Genomic DNA, 26340 nt, shown 5'->3' on the forward strand with positions numbered 1-26340 from the left:
GGAAGAATGAAGGAGGGTGGAGGAAGAAAAGGGACAACATAATAAGAACTTTCTCCTTTTAATTTGTGCAAAAACTTCTTCTGGGCAGAGTTTAAAATCTCAGTACAAACACTTGTACACATTTTAAATGGGTTAGAAGGAAAAAAAAATGAAATGTTCTTATAAAAGCAAACTGAACTGGGAGAGACAAAGAAAGAGTATTCCCACCTGAAATGAAAACAGCAGGAGGGTTGTGGAAAATGAGTTAGTAGTTGGAATGTGTTAATTGATATAAAATGAGCTATTTCTGGTATTTCTATCAGAGGGGAATATTATAAATGTCCTTGCTGTTACAAAAAAAAATCACACTTTGGGGAACAGTGGGCTTAATTTGGGTATGTTCTTCTACATTTAGAGTACCCAGTGTATCCACTGCCCTGCCACAACACCTTCTCCTTTTGCAAGGGTCTGATAACCTGTTGTGCTGTTGACATGCAAGCATTGTTTGTCACTTCACTTGGCTTCACCCCCATCCCATGCACCTTGATGGGAGGCCTTACAATATGCTGGAGAAACTGTGTGCTGTCAGTGGGTTTATGCAAGACAAACTTTAGGCCAAACACTTCACTAAGTTCCTGTGCCTTGGAGCAGAAGCAGAGCTGCTAACACCTGTAATGGTGCCACAAACACATCTCTCGGTATACACATACAGCCAGAGGAATATTTGGTGGTGCTTTATTTAAAAACGCATGCTATAAGTTAAATGCCATCACAGCCATACAGCACAGAGATGAGATTCACTTCGACTTGTCAAACTAGAAAAAAATCAGCAGCTGAAACTCCTGGAGTAAATTGCATTAGCATTTCCCAGTCCTGACGAGTGATATGACTTAAAAAACATGAGTTATATATTAGACCCACTTTCCAAAAGCAGTGATAGGATTCTGAACTCTGCAATTATTCAGTAAAGCTCCATTTCTGCTGTCATATCATTTCAGTGGCTATTTCCATAATGAGGTGGAAAATGTGAAAACAAAGATTTTCTGGTATTTTTCACCATGCAACGCCCTCATGGCCAAAATCATTTTGAGTGGAAGTAGTTTGTGGCTCCGATGACCACTCATGTAATGTTGACCCCAGCTCATTCCCTTTGTGTATGGCAACAAAAATGACATGACAGGTAGGCATGCATAGTCGCTGCCTGGGTGCACAAGGCAAAAATCAACCTGAACTATAAACCTGTGACAGGATGGAGGTGTAAACCAGCAATACCATTGGCTAATCAGTCTTGGAAAAGGCTGTGTGAACTAAATGCCCTGATGAACCAAACTTGGTGTGAATCCCATGTGCGCTGCATCCCAGGCCACCTTCTTCTCAAGGAACGCAGGCTGCTTTCTGCTTGTTGAAGTGATATCCAGGTGTCAGCAGATGGACTTAATCACACACATTAAAGAGGGGCAGTTTTGCAGAGGTGTGTCATTGAAAACGCCCTAAGGCACCAAATGTGAGGTTTCTGAAGAGGATGGGTTTCTGTGGTCTGCCAATCCAGGAAAACACTGCGTGTTCATAAATCTTCCTGGCTGCTGTTGTTCCCTCCGTGGAGATGACACTGGGATGTCTCCCTCCCAGCTCCCCCTGGTCTTTATGTCTCCATTGCTCATCTTGCAAGTAACTGGCAGAGGCTGGAGTTCAAGGAACTGCTTCAAACAACGTTTGCTGTCACCTCAAAACCAAGCCAAGTGAATCCAGCTGTTTAACTCATCTGACCTACCGGCTGGCCTGGGTTTCCACAGGACCAGGGGTGCAGTATTGAGTCCCCCTTCCCACAGGCACCATGTAAGTCCTTTTTGTAAACTGAGAAAGTGCCACCTAGAGAGCCACACTTATCCCATGGTGTCTGAGCCAGGCTTGCTCGTGTCTCCATCAGATGATGAATGTTTTGTTCCTCTGCCTGCCGCAGTACAACAGTCCTTCTCTGAGCCTTGCTCGGGGCTGAATCCACCTGTCTTGGAATATGCCTGGCAGCAGACTCCTCGTTCTTGATGTCTCACTGGGCCTCATGCGATACTGGTAATATTTTCCTCTTCCTCAGACGCTTTCCTTCCTCTTAGAGTCACTTTACCCAACCATTCCTACCAGTGAGGTGTCGTCAGGAGGTGCCTGTGGCTCCTTGGCTGTGCTCCAGAGATCTCTGGCTCCCAAATGGAAGCTCAAGGGATTTCATGGGAGAGATGTACATGGCTCAGCCTCTGCTGAAACCTTGCCTTGCTGTAGCTATAGCATTTCACAGGTACCTAACATACAGTAATTTGTGGCTACAGTATAAGCCATACGTTATTTACAAGCAGGTCTACCTAAAAACACAGTAGTGAAGACAAAATCCTGAATCTTCATGCCAACTTTTGAACTAATTTGCAAGGACAGCCCTGCAAATTGTGTTGGTGCTAGCATCCCCCTTATGCTGCCCTGACAGACAGAGAACTCTGCCAGTCTTTGCTCTAAGGATTGTAATTCTGAGCTGCTAGCACAATGATTTCAGAAGTAGTGGAGCGGGAGGCAGAAACAATGTTATTAAGTCAGCACAGCATCTCTACAGCACATCAGAAGGGAATGCATGTCCTGGGTTGGCTTTACAACATAGCTTTGCCTTGAGACTATTTTGGAGAACACATTTAATTCTTTAAAACAAGACAGAGTAAGGACAATTCAGATGTGGTGAAAGCAAGACAGTGTCCACGCTGTCACAGTCCTCAGGATTTTCAGTACTCCTTTGCTGCTGCTGTGAAGGTGAACAAGCTTAAGCAGAACATAATCTCAGCATGGGCTGTCAGCCTAGTCACCATTCCCTGAGGAAAATGTGGTGAGGCAAAATGATGTCACAGTCTTGATGTGTTGGCTAAAATGCATATTAAAGACTGCAGCATTTGCTTGGTCTTTGTTTAAGACACAGAAATGAAACAAACAAAAAGCAGAAGGTACATTCGCTGGATGTGGTGGGTTTTCTTCTCCAGCATCGCTGCAGAATAAGTTAGTTGCATTGCTTGGACAGCTAACAGTTACATTTTTTGCCCCTTGGTCTTTACCAATGAAACCAATGATGATCCAGGTGCCTAGATCACGTGAACAGCTAACAAAATCAAGTGGCATCTTCTGCAGATGGAGACTTTTGTCGTAGAAGAAAGTCACTGAAGATGGATAACATGAAGAGGAGGAAATGAGTACTGTGATTACTGCCAGATGAGAGTGCCCCAGGTAAGCCAAATATCTCCCAATTTGACTGCCAGCAGGAAGAGTATACATGCATTTTGTACCAGATGGAAACTCACCACTAGCCACGCCTGATTATTTCTGGGGACAGACACTGACAGCTCATCACCCAGTAACTGTTGGTTCACCATGCCTTATTAACACAGAGACTTCAGACCCAGGTACATTTTGACACAGGCTGACTAATAACCACGTAACATACATTCACATTTTCAAAAGCTTCAGGATCACATTCCTCTGTTGAAAAGTTATGACAGATTGACGCAAACAGAGCACTGCCCGACTTCTGTCCAACACAAACAAATAGTTTGTCTTTCTACTGGGAACAATCTCTACTGGTATAAGAGCGAAGTTGGCTGAAAGTCCTAAAGTGTCCAGAAACTCAACCAATCATGGTCTCCTTGAATGTCAGGATAGTAAGGAGTATTTTGTATTAATTTTCTGTCCTAGTTTTGTGGGCTACTGAGCTCTGCCAACATCCCCAAGAGTTTATACAATTCATTATTCTACAGGAAAAGAATAGCATAGGTAGATTAAAGTCAGTGGAGCTACAGAACAAGTGTTAGAATGACAAGCTGGACTACTTTTTAAGATATCCATCCAGGAGGACAATTGTGCTTATTTTCAGCCTCAGCATGTGATCTGTCCCAGTGACTACTGCAGTATTAATCTGTGCACGTGCCTAGAAATTTTGGTGACCCCCCTTGTGGATTAGGATCTACTCAGATACACAGAGGTGATGACTCCTGCACTGTGCTGCTGTTTACCAGTCCCACTGCTCTAAAAGTCTGCTCTAAATTGTGTCTCTGTATGGCAAAAAGCCATTACCATCACAGTATGTCGCCCTTTCCGCATGAGCACTGCTTCTTTAAATGTCATGGATACAAAACTATTTGGTCCTAACGTTGAGCTCAATTTGATCAGAAGCTAAAAGTCTCTTAAGAACAATGGCATGGTTTAAGATCAGTGCATGAACAAATCCAATCCCATATCTAGTAAATCTTTTGTGATATATGTTACATATAAATACCTATTTATTTGTAACTTCATGCCCTTGGCTACTGAATCATTCATATTGACAACCACTGAGCACTGGAATAAAGAACAGGTCCTGCCTCGTCTGCAAGTAAAATCTTGGGGCAAGCATTCAAACACAACAGCTCATTAAGCACATACACTCACGAATTCAAACATTGTTATACTTTGTGAATTCAGTGCCACAAAACACATCAGATGCCTCTATGCCTGTCGAGTCCTTTATTAAACCAATCCAGCATCGAATTGAATGTGTTGTTCCTTTTCTCAGTTTATTTCTATTTTTTCAAGAGCAGATTGGGATGCTGCCTTAAAAGCCAGTCTTCCACTCCCAGACACAGTGCTCAGGCTTCTTCCATAGCTAAAGAGATTAGTCCCAGCCAAGGGATAATCCCAATCGATTAGGGCTATTAGCACAGAGCACACTCTCACCCATCCTTAATTACAGCTGAAATTTCTCCTTTGGACTGAGTGGAAAAGCACAGAGCTCTTCTGTTTGGGCCAGGAATGATGGCAGTTTGAACGCCAGAAGGCTGCTTCACCATCTGAGCAGAGCTCTGCTTCCCCACAAGTTGTTTATTGGGCTGAGGATGCAGGGGAGCCATTATTAAAGACATCTCTTTGAAAGCGACTGATGAAGATTATAATGCTGCAGCGGACAGGAAAGGAAGAAGGAAATAGGAGAGAGGCCAAATAATGACAGTCCTGTCCCTGGAGGTCTGTTTGTGGCACTGACTCAGGGGAAGAAGCACACTGTGAATAAGTGTCACAAGCAGATCCTATCCCAGCAGGAGCTTGCAGGTGAGCCAAACGGGGAGCTGGGGGTTTCCTGAGAGGCATGTTTCCGGCACTGCTGCCTCCAAGGGCCTTTCCCAGCACCACATTGTGATGGGGGCCAAAGCACACAGAAGTCTGGCAACCTCTGCTGATGTTATGGTCCCTGGGAGAATACTTCAGCCATACTGTAGATGGGAAGGAAAACCTTAACCCACACTGCCTAAGTGCCCATGTTTTTGGTGGGGGAGAAAACACAGTTTCTCCAATCCTTTTTTTTCCCCAAATCACAGCAACAAGACAGGAGGGATCTGAAGGGCAAAACTGTTTTAGAGGCACACACAGACCTGTGGCTCTGCTGATCACAGACACTTTGAAGAGACCGAGCTTTGAAGTCTGGGCAGCTCAGCCACTGATGCAAACACATGGGCTCTATCTGGATATGAGCTCCTGAGCTTCATGGTTATTGGTCTTGACAGTTTGCTTGATTCGGATGCAGCACAAGATGAGTGCCATATCGTACACAAATTCATTGGTCAGAAGCCCAATGTACTCAGCACATGAATTCCCAAATCCAGCATTGCCAACAGGGTTCCCAGCAGAGCACGTGCACATGCCTTGGTGTCAGTGCCAGATAATACAGGCACCTCCTCCATTTTATGCCATCTTGACAATACCCAGCACCTTGCCAAAAGTGGCCAGGTGATGTTCCAGTGCATCAGAGTACTTCAAGACTCTAGCCAATTATTTGGCAGTGGAACAACAAATGACATGAACTTGTTAAACATGTTTCGTAGAGATTCACTTTCCTGACCTCACTGGCTGCTCCTCCAAGAGGGGTGGGAGGTTGGTCTTGGGTTGCTGCATATGAGATGAATGTCCTGCCATAAAACAAGCCATAAATACACAGTTCTTCCACTGTGATGGTTCTGTGGCCAAGTTCCAGGGAATAACTCTAAAGAGTGTGCTAGAACTGCTTTCTAGTCAGCAGGCTTAAACTGCTATGATGTAGAGGACATCTACCCGTGTAGAAATTTTCTTCCTCAGTCCAAAACAGCCTAGCATTTTGTTTTTTCAGTGTGATACAAGTGATAATGAACAGAAGAGGACCCTTCGGTTCAGTGGATTTCAATCCAGTTACCATGATAGTTGATTATCTGGATTTAAGCAACTCTTGTTTTCTTTCTTACACAATTAAATGACAATTTTCTGCTATGATCCACAATATTTGGGATGAGGCACAGAAACCGTGCAATTACTGGAAACATTCTGAGATTTAGGCAAACTGACATTTATCAGTTCCACTTCCCATTTATTTCTGTTATTGCCGCTCCTCTGAGTCATGAGACTGTAGTACTAGGCTCAGTACAAAGGCATAGCAAAAGATCTGCCCCGATGAAAATTTCACAAGTCAATGATTGGGTCTCGGTTTCATAGTTGTTTACTGGTAGATAGATTACAACAAATTAAATAGACAATATGCCTCTGTGGGAGACTTTCCACTGTGGTAAATAACAGCAAAAAGCAGAGGAGAGATCAATAGATGAGAAAGTCATTGATCACTTAGGTCCTGCTGATGGCTCCTCAGAAGAAGCTGCTATTGAAGCTACTTAGGAATTCTCAAAGTCAGAAAATGACCATTCATTCACACTGAATTTGTTACAAAAGAATCAGTGCTGATTCATTTTTTTCCTATACTTATAAAATAATAATTAAAAAAGATTTTATCTCAGTATTATGGTAGAGTAGGTATTAGTGCCTAATTTAGGCACTATCTCAGTAGGCATTATCTCAGTAGGTAGAGTAGGTATTAGTGCCTAATTTAGAAAGGATGTTTTGTTTGGAAACATGATTTCATTGAAATTAATTAAGGAACCTTACTTGAAACTGAAACAGTTCAAAACTACTAAAATGAAAGCATTTCTAGGTGGCCTGATATTTCACTCTACCCTTCCAACCACTTTCTGATAATTGATTGAGGATGTTTTCCAAAATACAGACTTTGGAAGGAAAATGTAGACAACTAGATTTTACTTTATCCACAGCAAAAGAAGAAAAAGTCCTATCAGTTCTGATTATTCAATTGAGTGATAAATGAAAAAAAGTTTACTTGCTCTTTTTGCCGTTTTTACAAGTTGAGTCACCCACCAGACAGTCAAAAAAACAGCTCAGAAAGCAGATGTTTTCATTTTCAGTTGGAGCTTGGAGGCATTCAATTGAAATTCCACAGAACAGCCAAGCAGTTAGCATCACACTTGCTATCACACTGGAAAAATGTGAATTAGAATTACACATATATCAATTCATTAGTGTGTTCGAAAGAAAACAAATACACAATAGTTACTCACTGGAGTCTAAATGCAATTGTCACTAATCACAGTGAAGAAGAGAGATTACAACTTCACAGTTGCAGAGACAAAAGGAATGATGTACTTCTCAGGCCAAAGGAAAGGTGATGATACGTCTTTATCAAAAGACTTTGAGACATAATAGCTGCATCACTATATTTGTCTCATTGAGAGCAAGCATAAAGAGATATACTTAGTTTCAAGCAGGCTTTTGCATGGAGGCTGAACATTTTTCTATTACATGTATTACTGTAGGGTGGAAAAGTGGACTTGGGCAGTACATCTAAAAGTTGATGCTCTATGTCTGAAAAGCCCTGCAATGTCAATTGTTCACTTTTACTCTTCTTAGGCAGATGTTACACCTGCTAACTGCTGCTAAGGATATGAAGTACTTTCTCTTGAAAAATAAAGCAAAATGCTGAAATAAAAAAAAAAAATGACCAAAAGTATGACTGAACATATCAAACACAATTTAAAAAGTTATGCAGACTCTAAAAGATTTGCTGAAGATGTACCTTCTCTGCTTGCAGCCAGAGGTGGATGTCAGCCAATTTAAAATCTGATTGCTTGCATTTACCTGATCCCCTCTACTTATTCTGATGTTCCTTTCAAGCACTAAAGAAAGCTGTTACTGTGGTGGAATGATCACGTTTTTCATGGGGAGGCAGGAGAAAGAGATTGCAGGTAGCATTTTCTTTTCTCTTTTTCTCTCTCTCTCTCTTTTTTTTTTTTTTTTTTTTGTTAAGCTACAATGACCTTTATGATTCTCAAGTTTTCACAGAATCACAGAATGTTTGAGGTTGGAAGAGAACTCTGGAGGTCACCTGCCTTCGTTCATTTTATGATTTCTACAGGCATGGGGCAGGCACATGGAATGCTAGGGGATAGTTATAACAGCATCTTAAAATGTACAGAAATTACTAAAAATAACTGTATGTGGCAGATTTTATCACCTCTCCAGGAAAAAACTCCTGCCATCTTGATCCAAACTATCTTCTGACAACACATCTTTATCTGTCTTCATCTCAAGTTTTATTAGAAGTTAGCCAGTGGGTCATTCAGTATTTAAAAGCAGTGAATTACAGAGTAGGCACAGCACAGCATCACATGCCTGCACTTTTTTCCACTTAACACCTTCCCCTCTTTTTGGTACCTTTTCTTGTACACATCCTATCCAATTTATCACAGTGTCCACTGGTGCATAGTCAGCAGTGGATTTCACCTTCTGGATATTTTATTTTTATGCAGAATTCACTTCCAATTAGTTAAAGGAATAGGGAAGTGTTGAATCATCTGTCATACGTTTACAGAGAGCACCGAGTTGTTCCGTTGAGCATAGGGGGCTAAAGGGAAAATAAACATTCATCGAGCCAATGAATTTAAATTCCTTAAACTAAGGGCAAAATAAACGTAACTCTAAATGTTCACAGTGCATCTCTTAGCAATCTTGTGTTCTGCTTCTCAACTAAGTCAATGTGCCCTTCTGTAATGGGCAAATGGGAACAAATTCCCCAACAGTTGGGAAGCAGTCAAAGCATTTTGTATCTTTTAGAGAATGTTAAACTAAGATCCAGCAGGCAGTCTCTGAGTCTGACTGCATTCCCAGACACTCGGTTATCTTGCATGCTAGTAATTCAATAGACTGCTTATGAGACCGGCATCCACCAGTAAAGCTCCATGCTCAAGCTACGTGCAGAGCTACATATTAGTTGCAAATCCTATTTATAGTGCTTTATCCATGCAGACTATCAGAAGCAGATATCAGAGAAACATCCAGTCCAAAATGCATTCAGCCATTATTTTGGCTGCTTACGTGCCGTGATTGCTTTTAAATGTGCTAAGTCCCCTCTCTAGTTATTAGCATGCTTTATATAACCTAAATGATGCTCACGTAATTTGCATTTGCTTGAATCAGACACTGTGCTCCCAGGAGCCTGGCACTGCATGCAGCACTGAATACTTCCCCTCTGCAATCCCCCGTCAAACATCTCTTACTCAATTTGACTGACTCAATTCAAAGTGCACCCCTTTGAATTTTGTTCTTATCTGGCTGAACATGCACTGCCCTTTTCTTTAGCAGAAAAAAAAGGCTCTTTGCAATATCAATATTTCAGTTTTAAGTATTCCTCGGGTTCCTATGGAACTAGATTTATTGCCTGTTGCTACAAGCTTTTTGTATAAAAGTTGTTTGCTTTAGCACTTGCTGCTCTTCACTATTTCTTCATTTAATATGCAGTTAAAATGCAAAAATTTGAAACTGGGAATAAATGTACATTTAACATGTAGCTTACTGATTTGGGTTCTTATGTGTACATGTAGCTGTATGTATAACAGACAAACCACTCCTTTGTGCACATTGTTTTGCTAATAATTGGCTATTGCATGTAAGCTACCCTATCTGAATGTGCAAATATTGTAATTGAAGAGTCTGGCTCAGAAAATAGCGTTTTTGAACTCACTCCTTTGACTCCAGTCATATTTATTGCTTCCAATTAATCTTGTAACGATTTTATTTTTTTTTTAACATGAAGATATAAAAGTAGAAAGCTTCTAATTTTGAAATATATCACACAGCCTACCTAAGTTTTGAGAAGACCTATTTTATCTTCAGTACGTAGTTCACAGTAAGTAAAGCATTTATAAATTTGTCTCTGACTAACATGTTTTACAGACCCCTGGGGATGGAGAGATACTTGATCTATATTTTCAGCCACTTGAAGTAGTTACATGCTAGCTAATGCTCTTATAAAATATTGCATTATAGACACTTTTGTTTAGAAATCAATGCCAAAAAGACTGACTGTGGAGCTATTTAAAAGCTTGATGTATTTACCTGCCTTCTATTGAAACATGGCTTTGCATATGAGGTGAAAAGTTATTTAAAATGAAGGCAAGAAATACTGAACTAATTTCACACTCCATTGTTCTGTCAAAAATTGTCATAAAAACGTAGCAACTAAAAATGCAGTCAACTCTTCTTTATCAATATAATAAATGTTAACGAGGAGTGAAATGATATTATTTACTTATCCTCCTCTACTTGCTGCCATTTACTCACTATAACTATCCGCTGAGAATTTGTAAGCATGTTATACTGCTCCCATCAAGTTACTAATACTTCTCATAATCTTACCTAGAGATGACTGCCTTTTGACCTGGTTGCCTTTATTTTATTTCCAAAAAATGTAGGTGCAAATGCTTCAAATTCTGTATTATTTCAAACTTAGTTTTATTATTTCCAATGAACTGGAGTGCTTATGCTACTGATGCCACAACTGAAATAAACTATTTGTTTTCAATTCACCTTAAGTAAAAATATCTAGGTTTACACTGATGGCCATGTGTTTTTCGTTTTTAAAATATCATGCCAATAATTTGTACCTCTTAAATGTTGTATATCAAGTTTTGAAAAAGCAGTAATTGTCGGCTTACTCTTCTCCACCAATAGATGGCAGGTGATGCTCTAGAAATTTCTCCAATGGATACAGCATGAAATAAGAACACGTAGAGTCTGCAAGTATACAGCTACTTGTAAATCAGTGGTCTCTGATACCTTCTGAGATGTGATCATGTTTAAGTCCTAGCCCATCCACCTTGTATTATAAACCATAGTCAAAGTATAGAAATAAGTACATTTTATATATGACTGCTCATTCCTATTTATTTTGTCCTATTCCGTTAGGTCACACAGAAGTTTTCACACATTGCCTTTCTGTCTCGATTGGGAAGGTACTTGTCAGCACCGTGTAGCTGCTGCTACATTCATTTAGGGTCTTGGGACTGAGCTTTATGTAATCAAACAAGAAAGCTCTGCATTCATACCCATGTCACAGACCATGCTGGCTGAAAGCTGGAACAGAATAACTGCAAGCTTAAGCTTTGATTTCCAGTTCCGTAAAAGCTAGAAAGATGAGAGAGACGCAGTCTGATGGCAGAGCCTACTACAATGCTAAGTAGGCAGAGACTACCACAATGCTAAGACTAGTTTTTAAAAAACAGAGTAAGGATGCTTCTAACATGATACTGTAATTTTTCATGTATAACATATTAAAAAAAAAAAAAAAAAGTACCTTTCTGAAACACAGAATGCAGCAGGCAGTAAACCTTGATATCATACATGCCAGGCACGGTGTTAAAAGTCACAATGAAGTGGTACAGAAAGACAGGGATTTTCTTCTGCATGTGCTATAAAGATTTTAAGGTCAGCATGTAATGCGTTGTAATTAATTAACTATAGGATTTACTTGAAAATTGAGTAGAAGCATGCATAAACCACATGGTTTGAAGAGTGCAAAGCACAGAAAGATACCTTTCACTTCTAGGCAATCTGCATTACTAAATATGCATTAGTTCTCCTACAAAATGATTTTCTGCCTCGCCATTGCCCTGTTGTTATTGGCAGTCTAAGTATTGATGACTAAGTGACCATTAGTGCTCAGCTGGTTCTCGTATACATCACAGTAATTCCTCCAGGCTGATAGAATAGACAAATTTGCCTGCTCTGATCCCTGCATGGTAGCCTGGATGAATGCTATTAATCCAATCTATTCACTAATCCTTCCATTTTTATAAGTTAATTTGATTTTGTGAGCTCCACTTCTAACTCTAACCCTTAGTGTGTTTTAAAGCTTCCACTGTATGGGCAACAGCAGCAAAACACGGATAAAACCCAAGGCCATCAAGAAGCATCAATGATCAAACACTGAACAACAAAGATCATGCAGCTGAGTCAGTGACTATTAATCACTCTCTGCCAGTGAGGTTACAGAAGAGAAGGGAGGATGTCTGAAACTGCTTCAAATTAACAGCTCTGCAGTGAACGTGGGAAGTTTGGCAGCACATATCAGGACCAAATTAAAGTTGATTTTAGGTGTGCAATTTAGGTGCCTTATTCCAGGCAACAAAGAAAAGTCAGCTGCCTGAATGCCCCTCAGCAGAAAACACTGCCTATGTAGGAACCTGCACTTCCAACTCTCTCATCTCAGGCAAATGAGGCAGCCTGAATGACCCCTTCAGATAACGTGCATGTCACTGGAAAGGAAACAAATAAGGGTATAATTAACAAGCAACATACCAACTGCCAGACCATGGCGTGCAAACCCAGCACACTACCACTGAATTGCCAGTTAACATGAAGCTAAGCAGTATGTGATCTTGACCCTCAAATGACAGCACACGTTGCCACAACAGAATTAATAAATATTCAAAGTGGCTCAAAGCTATGTATTTATGTATTTAGCTTACTTTTGTTTTGGTGCCTCACTCCCTTATGAGTAAACTTTTCATTCAAACCTCAGTTGACAGCAACCTGTAGCCAGTGAAACTGCAGGGAAAGGTCTGTAAGCAATAACTACTCTTTAGAGAACAAACTGACCTTTATAGACATTAAACAAAACAAAAAGGGCTGATTGATGCTGTGCAGTACATGCTCTCCGAAATATTAAAACCAAGGAAGTCATGGAAGGTTAGTTTATGAACATACGGTATGATATATTATGTCAGTGGATGGTGGGTTAGGAAGGGGAAATGACGACTAGGTGAAGTTTTTAGGAAAAATAAAAGAAAAAAAATCCTATTTCCTTGTCTGGAAAAGGAAAATCATGCAATGTTGTCTTCTATTAAATGGAAACAAAATGCAAACCTGTGTTGTCTAGGGAAGGTCAGTTGCTAATGTCTCCATGCCTCATTTTCAAATATTTGGGTTATTAAAGTTAAGTTTGTTTTTTATAACAAGAAATATGTTCATAAACTCCAAAGGATAATTGCTTACAGTTTAGTCACAAACATGTTATTAATACTGAGAAGAACAATGTAACCTATTTCAATCTGCCTGTGTCTTATCAACCTAAACTACAGGCAAAGACTGCAGAACATTGAACCCTGCATCTCTTTCTCTCTTTTCTTTGTTCCTTTTTAATTTTCTCTTCCCCTAGAAACATACAGGGAAGGTGGTTCAACTTGAATACCTCTCCATCTACTACTTTCTGGAACGCGATGGTTTCATGATCCATCACATAAAGAAGGTCCCAGGTAAACCTTCCCTTTTCAGTAGACACTCCTCGTTTTGCAGTGGTATGTTCAGGTACAAAAGCAGACGTGGCCCTCCTATATGGTAGATGTAGGAGCGGTAGGCACAGGAGTCTCATTGCAATTGCTAGTGCTGGAACGGCTCTCTCACCAAGGAGCCCCAGGGGACAAGGTGGATAGAAGGCCCCTTCGATTTCAATTGCTGCAGTTAAGAGATCCCAGATCTGCATTATAGAAGTCTTAGGGTGCAAGGACTGTTCAGCTGTGCCAGGCTGAAGGGCAGAGATAACACATGGGTCAGCAGGAACAGGGTGGGTGGTGACAGGACTTTGATGGCAAGTGAAGAACCCCAAACTTGTTTAATGAACCCCTGAAGTACACATTAAGCGCCCTTAAGGACTTTGTGAAGAGACATCCCCACAGGCTCAAAACTGCATAAGAGAGAAGAGCCTTGCAGATCTCTCCATCCCTCTAGGGACACTGTTTTCCCAAACTGCAGCATGCCAGTGGCAAACTCAGAAGCTTCCTAGCTTCTGCCCAGTCCCCCGCACCAAACTTGCCTTTCCACCCACAGCAGCAGGTCTCTAGGCATAGTACACCCGGTGCCCCTACCATAACCCACTGCTTACGCAGGACTCACTGGGACCATGCCAAGAATACCAGGAGAATTGCCAATAAGCACAGTCTAGCACTGCAATTAACTCAGAGATCTAAAGACTAGGCATCCACAGAAATGAAGCTCACAGGAAAGATGAGGCTCCTGGGCTCTGCAGAGATGGCCACATGCCTCCAAAGCCCCAAAGCCACAACTGAATGCCCCCACCTGTTCTGCAAGCAGGGAGGAACCTAGGAGGTATACTTCTTCATTTTGCCAGACTTGCAGAGGAAGCCACGTTGCTCATCCAGCAGTAAGAAGACACAAACTGTTACCTACAAACTTGTACCATAATTTCTATAAAGTAAAAGGCACATACCCACAACACCTTCCTGATACTGTAAACTAGGACATAACCATGCATTGAAAGCAATGTGCAGAACAGGTGCTTTAATACAGAAGCATTTATGCCAAGAATGCCGTGATGTCTCTGTTGGGCTTTAAACACAGCTTCTAGAAGACAGCAAAAATGGCTTATGACAGCAGAGCGATCTGGCATTAGAGCTATTTGCAACACAGGATGACTTGGAGAAAGTTAAGGATCACATTGTGATCCTTCAAGTAATCTGCTGGAAATCTGAGGTGAAAGCCTGAGATCACTGAAATCAAGTGGCATTTTGATTTCAGTGGGACAGCATCTCTCTTCTGCTTTTAAGCAAAAAACACAAATCACATTCCTTTAAAAAAGTTCATCATCAACATTACAGACTATTTTGCTTTAATCTGAAGCAAAACACTGTGCTAATGAAACATGAAAGTGCAAGTACATGTCTTTGGGTTGGCTGTTGGATAAGGTCTGAACGAAACCTGTGTTGAGAAGGGACTTTACAGACAACTCACAAAAACAAATTTATGATCACATCATGAATCTACGGTAAGGGGACAAAAGAGGCTGGTGAAAGCAGTGGAGCAAAGTGTAAGATTATCCAGGTAGAAGAGAAATGAAAAGTCATCCAACAATAAAAAATCACATTCAAAAGCTCAGCCATAATTGTTGATGTGAATAGATTTTCTACGATGCAGAGTTTGACAGGTGCTCAGGATCATTGCATATCAAAGAAATTTATTTTATTCCTGTGCACCATCCAACCCACTGCATAGTAACCCATTCATTTCAGCTGCAGGGAAATTATTGAAAACTTTTACACTTTTCTGGTTGCAAACTGAAATTATTTACCATAGGTGTGGCCTCTGTGAAATCCATCAGAAGGTCACCTGGCTCCAAAGCAAAAGTACTCCCAGCATCTGTGGAACTCTAAAAAGCAAAGGAGAAACACAATTTTGAAGAAAACATTTAGTTTCCTTAATTCTAGTTGGTATTTTTTTTCTTTGTTGTGGTTTTTGGTTTTATTCCTTAAAGCATAGATTGTTGAATAGATTTCAAATTTCATGCAATGTTAAATATGGCTACTCAGGAGAGATGGACAACAAAGCCACACACCTTTGAAAGCAAGGTAAAAATTAATTTAATGCTGGTCTATTGCCCTCCAAGGTTGATGAAAATCTATTATTGATTTTTGTTGGGTTTTGGAGTGGGCTCTGAATATTTCCTGGCTGCTGCACTTACAAAAAAGGTTAAACATATTGTGACAACTCCGGATTAAAACCTACTCTGAAATATGGAATTATTTCATCTAAGGAAAACATTACTTGCTACTCCCTCTCACTCTTCCCGAATACTCTCCCAGCTGTCATAAGATCACCTCTTTGCATATTACCTTGCCACCAGGTGAAACCTGCGTTTGTCCTTCTGACGTCTGTGGTGTACAAGTTTTCTGTGACCCGGGAGATGCTGAAGACACAGAGGTTGATGCTGCTGCTGCCGCCAGTGCTGGTGGAAGGTCATCTTCATCACTGCAGTTGATAAAAGCAGGCAGATCTTCTCATTAGAAAGTATCACACGACTTTAACTATACCTGTTCTGGAGGAGGCACTGGACACCTGTATGTCAGCTCTAGTGCTCTGGAATGAAATTCTGTTCCATCTCTAATGCAGTGTTTACAGCTAACTTGGCAAGTAAGTTTGATTTTTTAAGCTTTAAAGATTCCTCAAAAATCAGTTGGCTAGTTAACCCCCATCTGCAAATGGAAATCTTAAGGGTATGATATTCAAGTAGTGTTTCTATGGAGCATGTATATGTGAATACATGAATTTATTTGATATTACTCTACTTTAATGTTCATGATTTCTTCTACTGAGATTGGCTATATTGATAAGAACAGACTTGGTTAGATCCATCTACGGGACCAACTGCTTCACTGGCTTAAGACTACCCCTTAGTCTTATGGGGATTTGGCACACAGTTACTCCATGATATTATTTCCAAACTGGCCTTAAAGGACTTTGATCAACTCCAGGAGGAGCTCTATAGAAACATTCTTGTGAGGGTATGTTCTTCCTGTTCCATTTATTCAGTTTACAGAGAAAACATTCAATTTAAAACCAGTTTGCACACTTCCCTTGGGCTCTAGGACATCCAGCTGAGCTCTTTCCATCTCACCTACCATCACCACTAAATTAAAGCCAGTAGAGAATATTGTACCTTCATTTACTTTTGTAGACCCAAATTGACTACAAATTATTGGGATCATTCAGCCCTTGGTCAGACTTTTTCCGATCAATAATTGAAATTGCATGGAGGTAAACAGAGTTACAATTTGGCATACACAACCTTTATTACTGGGAATGATGTGTAGAAAGGAAAGACTATAATTTGACAGTTTAAAGCATGGGGAAAAATGATTTTTTTTCTGCTCAGAAAATTTTAACTACCAATTAGGCAGTCACAGTGCACAGAGCCCTGCCATGCCAGTTTGACAGACATTTCCAGAACACAACTGTGCTTGGTACCTGTACAGCATGCCTGTGCAACACAATACTTCAAACCTACGTTACACAGCGGGTACACAGCCTTACTCTGGATTGTTTGGATGTGTTGTAGGGGTTTTTTTTTGTTTTGTTTTGTTTTATTTTGTTTTGTGTGTTTTTTGGGGGCATAAAGGTATGGACATTAACGATATCTTTTTCCATGCTTCATATTTTATTTCATCTGGGTAAGGATAGAATTAATCACCAGAGCATGGGGAATACACTGTTTTTATGATGGAAAGAAAATGCAAAATCTTTCAGACCTACTAAGTGGATGTTTTATTAATCCAACAGGCCAGATTTTGGTTGTTGACCTAGTTAATCTCTCTTTCAAAAACACATTGCTGACATTTTTTCTCAGCTCTTGCTCCCCTCTCTCAGCAGGAGCACGTTGGCACCCTCCCCATCCTTGCTGGGTAAAGCTGTTCTGTTGCAGAGAAGGAAGTAGAAAATTGTCGCGAACCTGCCAGTTAAGAAAGGCTTCTTCATGTCTGGGAAACAAAATGTCAGGGTCCAGTCTTATCAGTCATCAACCTATCAGCATGCTAGCCAAAAGTCTGATCATTTGCCTTCTTCACTGTATACCTTGAGGTATCTATTTTTGTTATTCTATGAGCATTTACCAACATCTTTCCTCCTTTAGTGGTCACCTTCTATTTACTGGTAAACACAGACTCTCTCAACCTAACCTACCTTACAGATATATATTTTTTTCAGATTCTTAAAAACTGATTTCTCACTAACCTCACTATTCTCAACACTACCTTATCGTACTACCTTACTTGGATGGTTTCAATGTAAATCTGCTTTTGCATACATGACGTCACTGAGATATTCTTTACCTCAAAACTGTCTATGCAGTGTAACCCTTCTCTCTTTGTTTGCCAACTTTAACAACCTCCTTATGCTAAAGCTTAAACACAAAACTTTTCAAAGTATGCATGCAAAACATGTGACTATGCCTACAATAGGACATGGATTTCTTGCCTATCCTTACACATCAGTATGCTCAAAGAATAGGATCAGCCATCATGTTCTATTCACTATCTGCTGCATGCATAACATAACATGAGGTCTTCTACGTGCCACAGCTTTTTCCTTTGCTCGATGCTATCTACAAGTCCATGCTTTATATAAAAATCTGAAGTATCAGATACATCTTGAAATACGTGGGGGACTTCCTTCTCCCATCTTGTAGAAAAAGAGTAAGCATAAGTGGCATCTCACCCAAGAAAAGCATTCTGCTTTTTGAGCTCTGCCGGGCACAGGGAGTAAACAGCCTTTCAGGTCTTGAGAACCTGCTCCTACCAAATGCTGCCAAGTTACCTGTCAGGTTACCTTCAGGATTAACAGGCAGTAAGAGAACCTGGGTTCTCTTCCCAGTTTGAGTTGTCAATTCCCATCTCCTGTCTCATTTTTAAACCATGCTGGCTGATCTATCATGGTAAAAGAGTCATGTCATGGTCTGCTGACCAAGCTGTGGCTGTGTGTTCCCATATGTTAGCTTTGGTCTCTTGGACAAATCTCCTTTTGGCTAAATGCTCCTTTTCCTCCTAGCTTCATTTCAGTTCATTCTTCTGTTTCTTCTCTTAAATATTTAATCTTTTTTTTTTTCTTTCATTTTTTTTTCACTTTTCTTGACAGTGAGACAAAATAATTGCATATTGACATTTATTAAAATGTTTTTGGATGGAAAGAAAACTTTCACTAATTTTGCTATATATTTAGTGACACTAGAAAGTTAAATTGCTAGAGGTACTAACGGTTGACATTCCACATAGAAAGCGTATAGTTATTTCTTTGTTACAAAGTTGGTGTAATGGACATTCTCTCTTTTTTTTTTTTTTCCTTTTCTAGTCAGCTTAATGCCCTAGTTTCTGGTGGCCTTATCTGTCCGTTCATATGAAGGACAAATCAACAAACTGATTTCCAAATTTATTCAGTATCTTGCATCTCTAGACTCTAAAATTAGAGGAACTAGGTGTAAATGGCATGCCAAAGCTCTATGGGCATAGATCAGTCTTGCCAAGAGTAAGATACCTAACTTTGCTGCCATAGCTGTAGTGTGCTCAGCAATTTCTGCCAGTGACAAAATCAGAGAGAAAGAGAGAGTGCTCCCTTTCTAGGAGGGAACAGCTGACAGCACAGCTTGACCACCTAAAAGCTAAGGACTGTTTCCCTCATTTTGCAAATGGGCTTATAATGAAGCAGAGAGAGCAGCTTGCTCCAACACACACTAGGTCTTTGACATTTCATGTGGAAAAGGGGTTTTTAATTTCTAACCTGTAATCTCAGAAAAAGAGGGTCTGCAATTCTGAGGTTTATAACTGCATAGGGATGGCAAATTCACAAGTTTTAAAAGCTTAGAGATTCTCAGAGATGGAAGGAACGGTATCAGTATAAGATCATTATCATGTAATTGCATTCATGCCTTTCAGAAAGAGCAGCTAGAGCAATAATTAGCATCCCCCTTCATTTTCATCTGGAGCAGGCAGAACCACAAAGATAGTGTTATATGTTACTCACAAGCTATACTGTCTTGTTAACTTCCTCACACGAGAAACTTTAATTTCCTGCTTTTCTGTAGGGCCAGTTGATGGCGTAGTTTCAGGTCGCACTGGAGCTGGACTTCTAAAAATAACAACAAAAATACATGTGACACAGTCTTTATTTAAACTACTTCAGGCATATCAACAAAGTTCTAACTCATCAACACATGTTTATCTTGCAAATTGGCAAGTACTCATTGAAGTTCATCCTTTTGTTATCCATCCATTTATAGTCCAGTGGCCAGTGTGTATGAACAGAAAAGGACGTGTGAATTCACTCTCTTGTGCATGGCATGCTTTTATAAAAGCAGTAACTGATTAAAAATACAGAGCCTATGTAAGAGCCCATGTGGAAGTGTCACTGGTTCCGAAGGACAACATTTTAATAACAGCCCAGCTATTCAGCCATGTCAGAAATATTTTTAACAGGAAAAAAAAAAAAAACAAAAAAAACTTTAACAAAAACTAATTTTATGAATTCTGAAATCTGTTCTGTTTAAAATAGTTTTCACCTGAAATTAAACGTTGTCTTTCTAATGAATAATGGATTTGATCCAAGAAAAAAATGCTTGTTAGAAATAAATGCAAAACTGAGACACATTTTAGATGCTCATGAATGTGGAAAGAGGATAATAAAGGATAGAAATGGGAACGAGGAGATCCATCTAAAAGGATCTTCTCTTCAACCATTTTCATTAGGGTTAACAAAGGCTTGAATACAAGATCTTCATGACCTTGGGAGGAAACCATTTCAATCATGAGCCTAAGTGAAGGAATATACAGGAATTATCTTAAATACTACTTCGATTTGAAGCAAATGTACTGATTAAATGTACTGTATATGTATTAAAAATACTATAAACACAATAAATATGTCAAACATAGAAGGAATAATCTGAAAGTATTGATTAGTAATGTGTGAGCTGTATTCTCTCATCTAACCTGAAGTCAATTGCCAATTAGTAGGGCTAATTAAGTAGCCCTACTTACTACTGGTGGGACTGCTCACGCACTGAGGTATGTACCACGATTGGCAGAAGCGGGACAAACTTGTCTTTAAATTATATACTTGGGTTGAATTCTTCAAGTCCAGCTGCTTCATATGATTCTTCTAAAGCCATAATAAAATAAGTACACAATCTTCACAACTGCAGTTCCTTCTAACACCCCTGGGGGTTTTAAAATTATTAACTATCTCTGATAACTTCTGAACTTGCTGTCCAGCTGCAACAGAGCTTATTGGGAAGGCATAGCCATTGGACTCTCTCTTCAGTATTCCTATTCATTTCTTGGTTGTTGGGGAGGTCACAGAGCATAGGATTGAGGAACAGCAAGCATGAGAGTACGAAGGAAACATATATATCATAAACAAGACTCAATTAGTTCCACTTCCCAAGGAAAAAGAACTTCTGTCAAGTGTTTTTCTGATTTTTGATCCCATTAATTTCACAAAGCCATTTCAACAGCAGCACGAATCATATCTCATTGCCTCCCAAAATCCAATTTCAGGGTCAGCCATTTATATCTCAGATTTGCAATGAGACTAATGCAGAATAATTCAGCTGGATTTTCAGACTCCTTGATGAGTTTCTTAGGCTGGCAATTAAGGGGTGGATAATGGAAGAAAAGAGCCCCAACCATCATCTTTCTAATCTTGAAGTCAGTGCATCTGATCTGGAGATCTGTGAATCGGCATAATGATGGAAGCCCCCATTGTCATCTTCATCAAGTCATGCTTCAGAACGGATAGCTGCTCTAGATAGTCTTTTACTTTATTTATTTATTTTAATTTTTTTTGGACAGCTTGTGCTAAACCAAAGGTAGCTTTTGACAACCAAAAAAGATGGTAGTTCAATTTACTCAAAGTGATTTTCAGTTCGAGTTCTGAAATAAGTAGGATAAATAAGTTAAGACCTTTTTAATGACTGAATCCGATGGTCAAATCTCCAAGGGGTGTCAATGTGTGTAATTCCATTATTTTCAGCTCAGAAATACGTCAGCTGAAATTCCTGCTCTGAGTGAGCAGTCCCTACAATCCTCCAATACCTTTACAAGGTGATAATTTCAAATTTTAAACCTTTCCATCATCTTAAGAAGGAACAAAAACAGTGGTATCAACTACACATGAGCTGAAAAATATGTGCTCAAAACATATAACAACCAATGCACTCATATTACCAATGGGCTCAGAAACAGCCCAATGTGAAACAGCAAAGCCAGTAACAACTTTATTTCCAGTTCATTGCCACTTCAAATTTCTGAAGATGGCATTATAATCTGCAGTGAAAGTAAATCAGATATTTTAACAGAAATGAACATTTGAAATGATCATTTCTATTCCTTTAAAATTTTTCATTTTACAAAGCTTGTGTATCTCCTTTGATTATCATAGTTTACAATCTTTAAATAGGGTAGAGGGTGGAACTTTTGAAGCAGGTATTTCAGCCCCCAAAATCTTTTTTTTTTTTTTTTAAATACATTGTGCTACTTTGTAACTAAAGCAGTTTATAATGGTCTCAAATCAACACTTACAAAAGTGATTTATACACATGAAAAGTTTTAAAGTTTTAAGTATGAATTTGCCTTGAAAAAATTATCCCATGAAAAATTTCACTCAACTGTGATTAAAGGTGTTCAAGAAGCAGATGACCTATTCCTTAATCCAACAAACAGATGAAAAATATTTCTTCCTTTGAATGCTGCAAATTTTCAAGTGAACAGTTATAGAAAAAGCCAAGACATAGGACACACCTACTTCTTTGAAAGTGATTGTAACTACTCAGATAAGCTTTATTTGTATTATGTACCATGACACTGAAGTATCCCACTCATTTATCTTGCACAAACACTACAATTGTAAGAACAAAAAACTCTCTCCTTTTATTATAAAATTTTGTCATTGTTTTTGTTAGATGCTGGATGCAGTGGCTATCTAACTACTGATGATATTTATCAGGCCTCCGTGAGAGACATCAACTCCATTTAATTGCACATTTTGAGAAGCTATAGTTTAGCTAGTGTGCCAGCTGAAGCAACATCCGAATGAAAAGGAGCAGTAGCAATGCCTCCACCCGAAAAGGCTGACTGAACCTAGTCTACCATAAGCACAAGATGAAATGTTAGACTGCAGAGATGAATTCTTGTCCTCATTAAAACCTTGCTAGTGTAGCCTTCTCTGCACCAGCCAAAAAAAAAAAAACCTGACAGCTCCTGTTTCATCTCCATTGTATGCTCCCCCCAAACACTATTCCTCAGTCTGAGCATATTCCAAGCTGTTGCTGCCCTCACTTCAGCCACCAGATGCAAGAAGAGCTCAGATTCAACTCAGAGGATGATCTGTTTTTAAAAATGTCAGGCTTTTAATACCACATACACTCTTAAAAACCATACCTCTTATATTCCTGAAAAAGAAGCATCTATAAAGCAGAATGACTTCTATTGTTGTCTTTTGAATACTACAGCCAGAATATATGAAAAGATGGGCTTCTTGATGAGAAACCTTGCAGTTATTTTGGCTATTTAAATAGAGTCATTATGTGCAGATAGGACCATTTGTACTGTTTGGTCCGATACGTAGCAAATTATGTGGGCTTGAACAAAACCTGAAATGGTGGAGGTTTGGGAGGACCCAGTGAAAAAAAAAAATAGAAAAAGTGCAGTGTATTACAGTTCCTTTATAAGGTTCAGTTTCAATGTCTTCAATTCGTATGAAACCTTTTCTCCTCTAACAGTATCTAATCACTACAGCATGAAAAGGAAGGCACTGAACTAAGACAGAGTTACTTAACGACTTGGCACCTCGCATAAAAATCTGTCACTTCCCGGTGAGAATGAAAATAACAGCCATGAATGTCAGCATGTGGTGGTAGGTCACGAGAAACTGCCTCTGCCCGGGGAGCCCCAGCACACTCCTGCAGAGCAGCCAGCACTGCACGCCTTCCCGAACCAACTTGTGTCACGAGCCTGCACAGGAACAAGTCCTAAAGAGAGATTGCCAAAACAGAGCTGCTGAGAAATTTTGTTCTCAAGGTAGCAGTCAACAGGGTTACTGAAACCAAAATTGCTTCCAAAAGGACGTACATTTCAAGGAACCAGAGAAACATTTCAAGGAACCAGAGGTCCACTGGTCTAATCTGGATCTTCATTGGGGACCTGATGTAGGTGCTCAGACAAAGGGACCTGGGGGGCACCACGGCTTCCACAGCCTGATGTCCCTTCCTCATTCCCTGCCAAGCTGGCTCGGGGCAGACCTCCATACCCATCTGAGGTGTAGGAAAGGGGCTGTGTGGGAGCAAACTGTCATGCCCCTAACAAACTGAAAGGGAAAAAAAATATAAAAAAATAAAAAAATAAAAAATAAACTTATTTCCTGGGAGGATCCGGTTCTGGATTTTAAAACCACCAAAGTCTGCTGGGGGAGCCCGCTTTCTGTATTTGTCTTTAACAGGTTTTATTCCTCTTTGCTTTCCATGTTCTGCTACAAGAACTTCTGTTTGTCTGTTCTTTGCCATCTGGAATAAATCTCTCTCCCTCCATGCTCCCAGTCTCCAGCCAAGAGGTAGAGGCTAAAAGGTCCATGATTTACAAGGATACAACCACCTGCATGAAGGTGGACTTACCTTCAGGTGCTAACTTACTGGGAAAATAAAATACTGGCTCATTTTTGGCTTCAAAGATTCCTTTGAGTGTAATATGGTAGTGAAATCTTGAGAAGAAAAATGATGGGTAAAGGAAAGAAGAGGAAAAACGCTTGACAGATGCGTTCTCTTGTGTATCGAAGACATAGCCTAACAGGCTAAACAAGCACACCTAAGCACACAAATCTTTTCTTAGTCTGTGCTCTGTTTCATTCTTTTGCTTCTTTTCCAAAGTTATGTCCACCTGAAGTTAAGAAACAATAATATGTGTTCTTTCACTCTGACAGGCAAGCTTTCCTCAGAAGACAGGTCAGCCCTCAAGAAGATTATTTGGACACTTGAAAGCTGTTGTCAGCATCAAACTTTCTGAATAAAGGTGGTTTTTTTGTTGTTGGTGGGTTTTTTTTTTTTTTTTTTTCAATCTGGGATTGTATATACTTTGCAGAAATACTGCAAAGCTCCTTGCTACAGAGAAGCAGACTAATCCAAAAACATCCTGTGGGCTTTCCTTACCCTCTTCATTTGAGCTGTTTCTTTTAAGAGACAAAATTCCCTCCCCTCCCTTTTCCTTGTAATGAAAATGTATCTGCAGTCTAGATGAAATTGTGATGCTCCTGTGGACCAACAGATGAATAAATGATGATAAAGAAGCTGTTCTTTTCCCCAGCTCAGGAGCAAAACACCTAGGTTCTGGGTCAACACCCAGAAGCTAAGCTCAAATAAGCTACAAATCCTACCTCTCCATATAGCGATCATGGCAGACATTAGAAACATTGTGGTTGCAAAAGAGCCTAGGCACAGGTTAATGGCACTGCCAGAGAAATGTACCTTGACTGGGGTATTTCATCAATTTAGCCTCATCTGGAAGGTCTGATTGTTTCTCCTTTCTCTGTAGTTCTGATATTAAGGATAAAATTAAACAATTCATCTGCATCTGACTTCAGGCAACAGGTTGCAGAGGGTTTTAATACTGGCAACGAAGTCAAAGTACATACCTGAGTGTCCTATCTGCAATCTTTAATACAGACTGGTATGTAAAGGGTATGCAACAGTTCAGCTTGAAGTTATGAATTTGATGCAGAAATTTCTGGGTGAGGTTCCTTGTCATGTCTTGTAAAAAGCCACAGTGGCTGACCCATCAATGCTTCCACTGGGGTGAGGTCAGGCTGATGCATGTTTAACTATTCACTTTGGTTTTGGTAAAGCTGGTTGAAATTTCTCACTTGGGGAATTATTTTTATTATTATTATTTTTTTTTAGACTCTGCCTCATAGAATTAAATCCATCTGATTCTAAGAAAACAAAACTTGATTGGATTCACTGAAGTTCAAGTCAGGGAAAACCAAGCACATAATTTTTGATCAGCTTCAATTTTGACCTGCCTAACCATTCTTTCATATGTCTATTTGTCCAGGGAAATGAGTTCTTTCACCTGAGGACACAAACTGTCCATAATCGCTCAGGTGACTTGCCTATTTTCTACTTCTAAATGCCAACACAGACATCTCTTACTACAGCTGCTGCTAGAACTTCAACTCTGTGAGGCTTATAAACTATCTACTTAGAAACTATCCACAGCCCTGGATTTAAAGACCTGGAGTCAGTCAGCAGTTTTTGTAAGAACTGCTGTTAGGTACAGTGCCCAAGAGAGCTTTGTGGGCCACAGCCTTCTCTATCAATTGAGATTCCTAAATAAAATTCCTAAATAAAATCCAGTTTGTAGGTCTTGAAGTTTTGAGCAGTCAATAAACAGATGTACAACAAATTCCATTTCTCTGAGAACACTATCTTATAATACTGCTGCTCCAGAACCTTAGTTTTACTTACAAAAAATGAAAGATTTTCCTTTAAAAAAAAAAAAAAAAAAAAAAGTTTTCTTGAGTTACGATTCAAAAGGGTCCTAAGTCAGTTTCTCTGGCAGAAGAAGTCAGTGTATAGAATTCATTTTTTTTTGGATAAACTAGATCAAACTCCCTGTATACACACTTATATGCTACCCTGACATTCACTGGAAGTCTATGAATATGGAGAGATACTGAGATGCTAGCTTCAGACTGAAAATGTGTACAGATCATGGAAACATCTGTACACTTGGTACCTCGCTCATATTGTCATATTCTGACAGCATGTACAGAGAGAGACAAAGTTCTCCAAAAAAAATATGGTTCAAATTCACACTGCACTGTGAACTTCAGCAGGGT

At 39.7% G+C, this 26340-nt stretch overlaps 1 protein-coding gene and 1 long non-coding RNA gene across 2 annotated transcripts in view; both read right to left on the minus strand.

The window, feature by feature from the left end:
* The window catches only part of LOC118162004 (band 4.1-like protein 4B), a 66599-nt gene that overhangs the window by 10899 nt on the left and 29360 nt on the right, over nucleotides 1-26340 (minus strand). The window contains exons 6-8 of the mRNA XM_035317877.1: nucleotides 19480-19584; nucleotides 15804-15939; nucleotides 15263-15340 (exon numbers count right to left, since the gene is read on the minus strand). Coding sequence (XP_035173768.1) covers nucleotides 15263-15340; nucleotides 15804-15939; nucleotides 19480-19584 — 319 coding nt within the window. The remainder of the gene's footprint in view (nucleotides 1-15262; nucleotides 15341-15803; nucleotides 15940-19479; nucleotides 19585-26340) is intronic.
* LOC118162007 lies at nucleotides 22893-25983 on the minus strand. Its single transcript, XR_004748253.1, has 2 exons — nucleotides 23902-25983; nucleotides 22893-23740 (listed from the first exon to the last, which is right to left on the minus strand). It is a non-coding gene; the product is annotated as an uncharacterized LOC118162007 (long non-coding RNA).

This window comes from Oxyura jamaicensis, chromosome 2, assembly GCF_011077185.1.
Source record: "Oxyura jamaicensis isolate SHBP4307 breed ruddy duck chromosome 2, BPBGC_Ojam_1.0, whole genome shotgun sequence".
Classification (NCBI taxonomy): Eukaryota; Metazoa; Chordata; class Aves; order Anseriformes; family Anatidae; genus Oxyura; species Oxyura jamaicensis.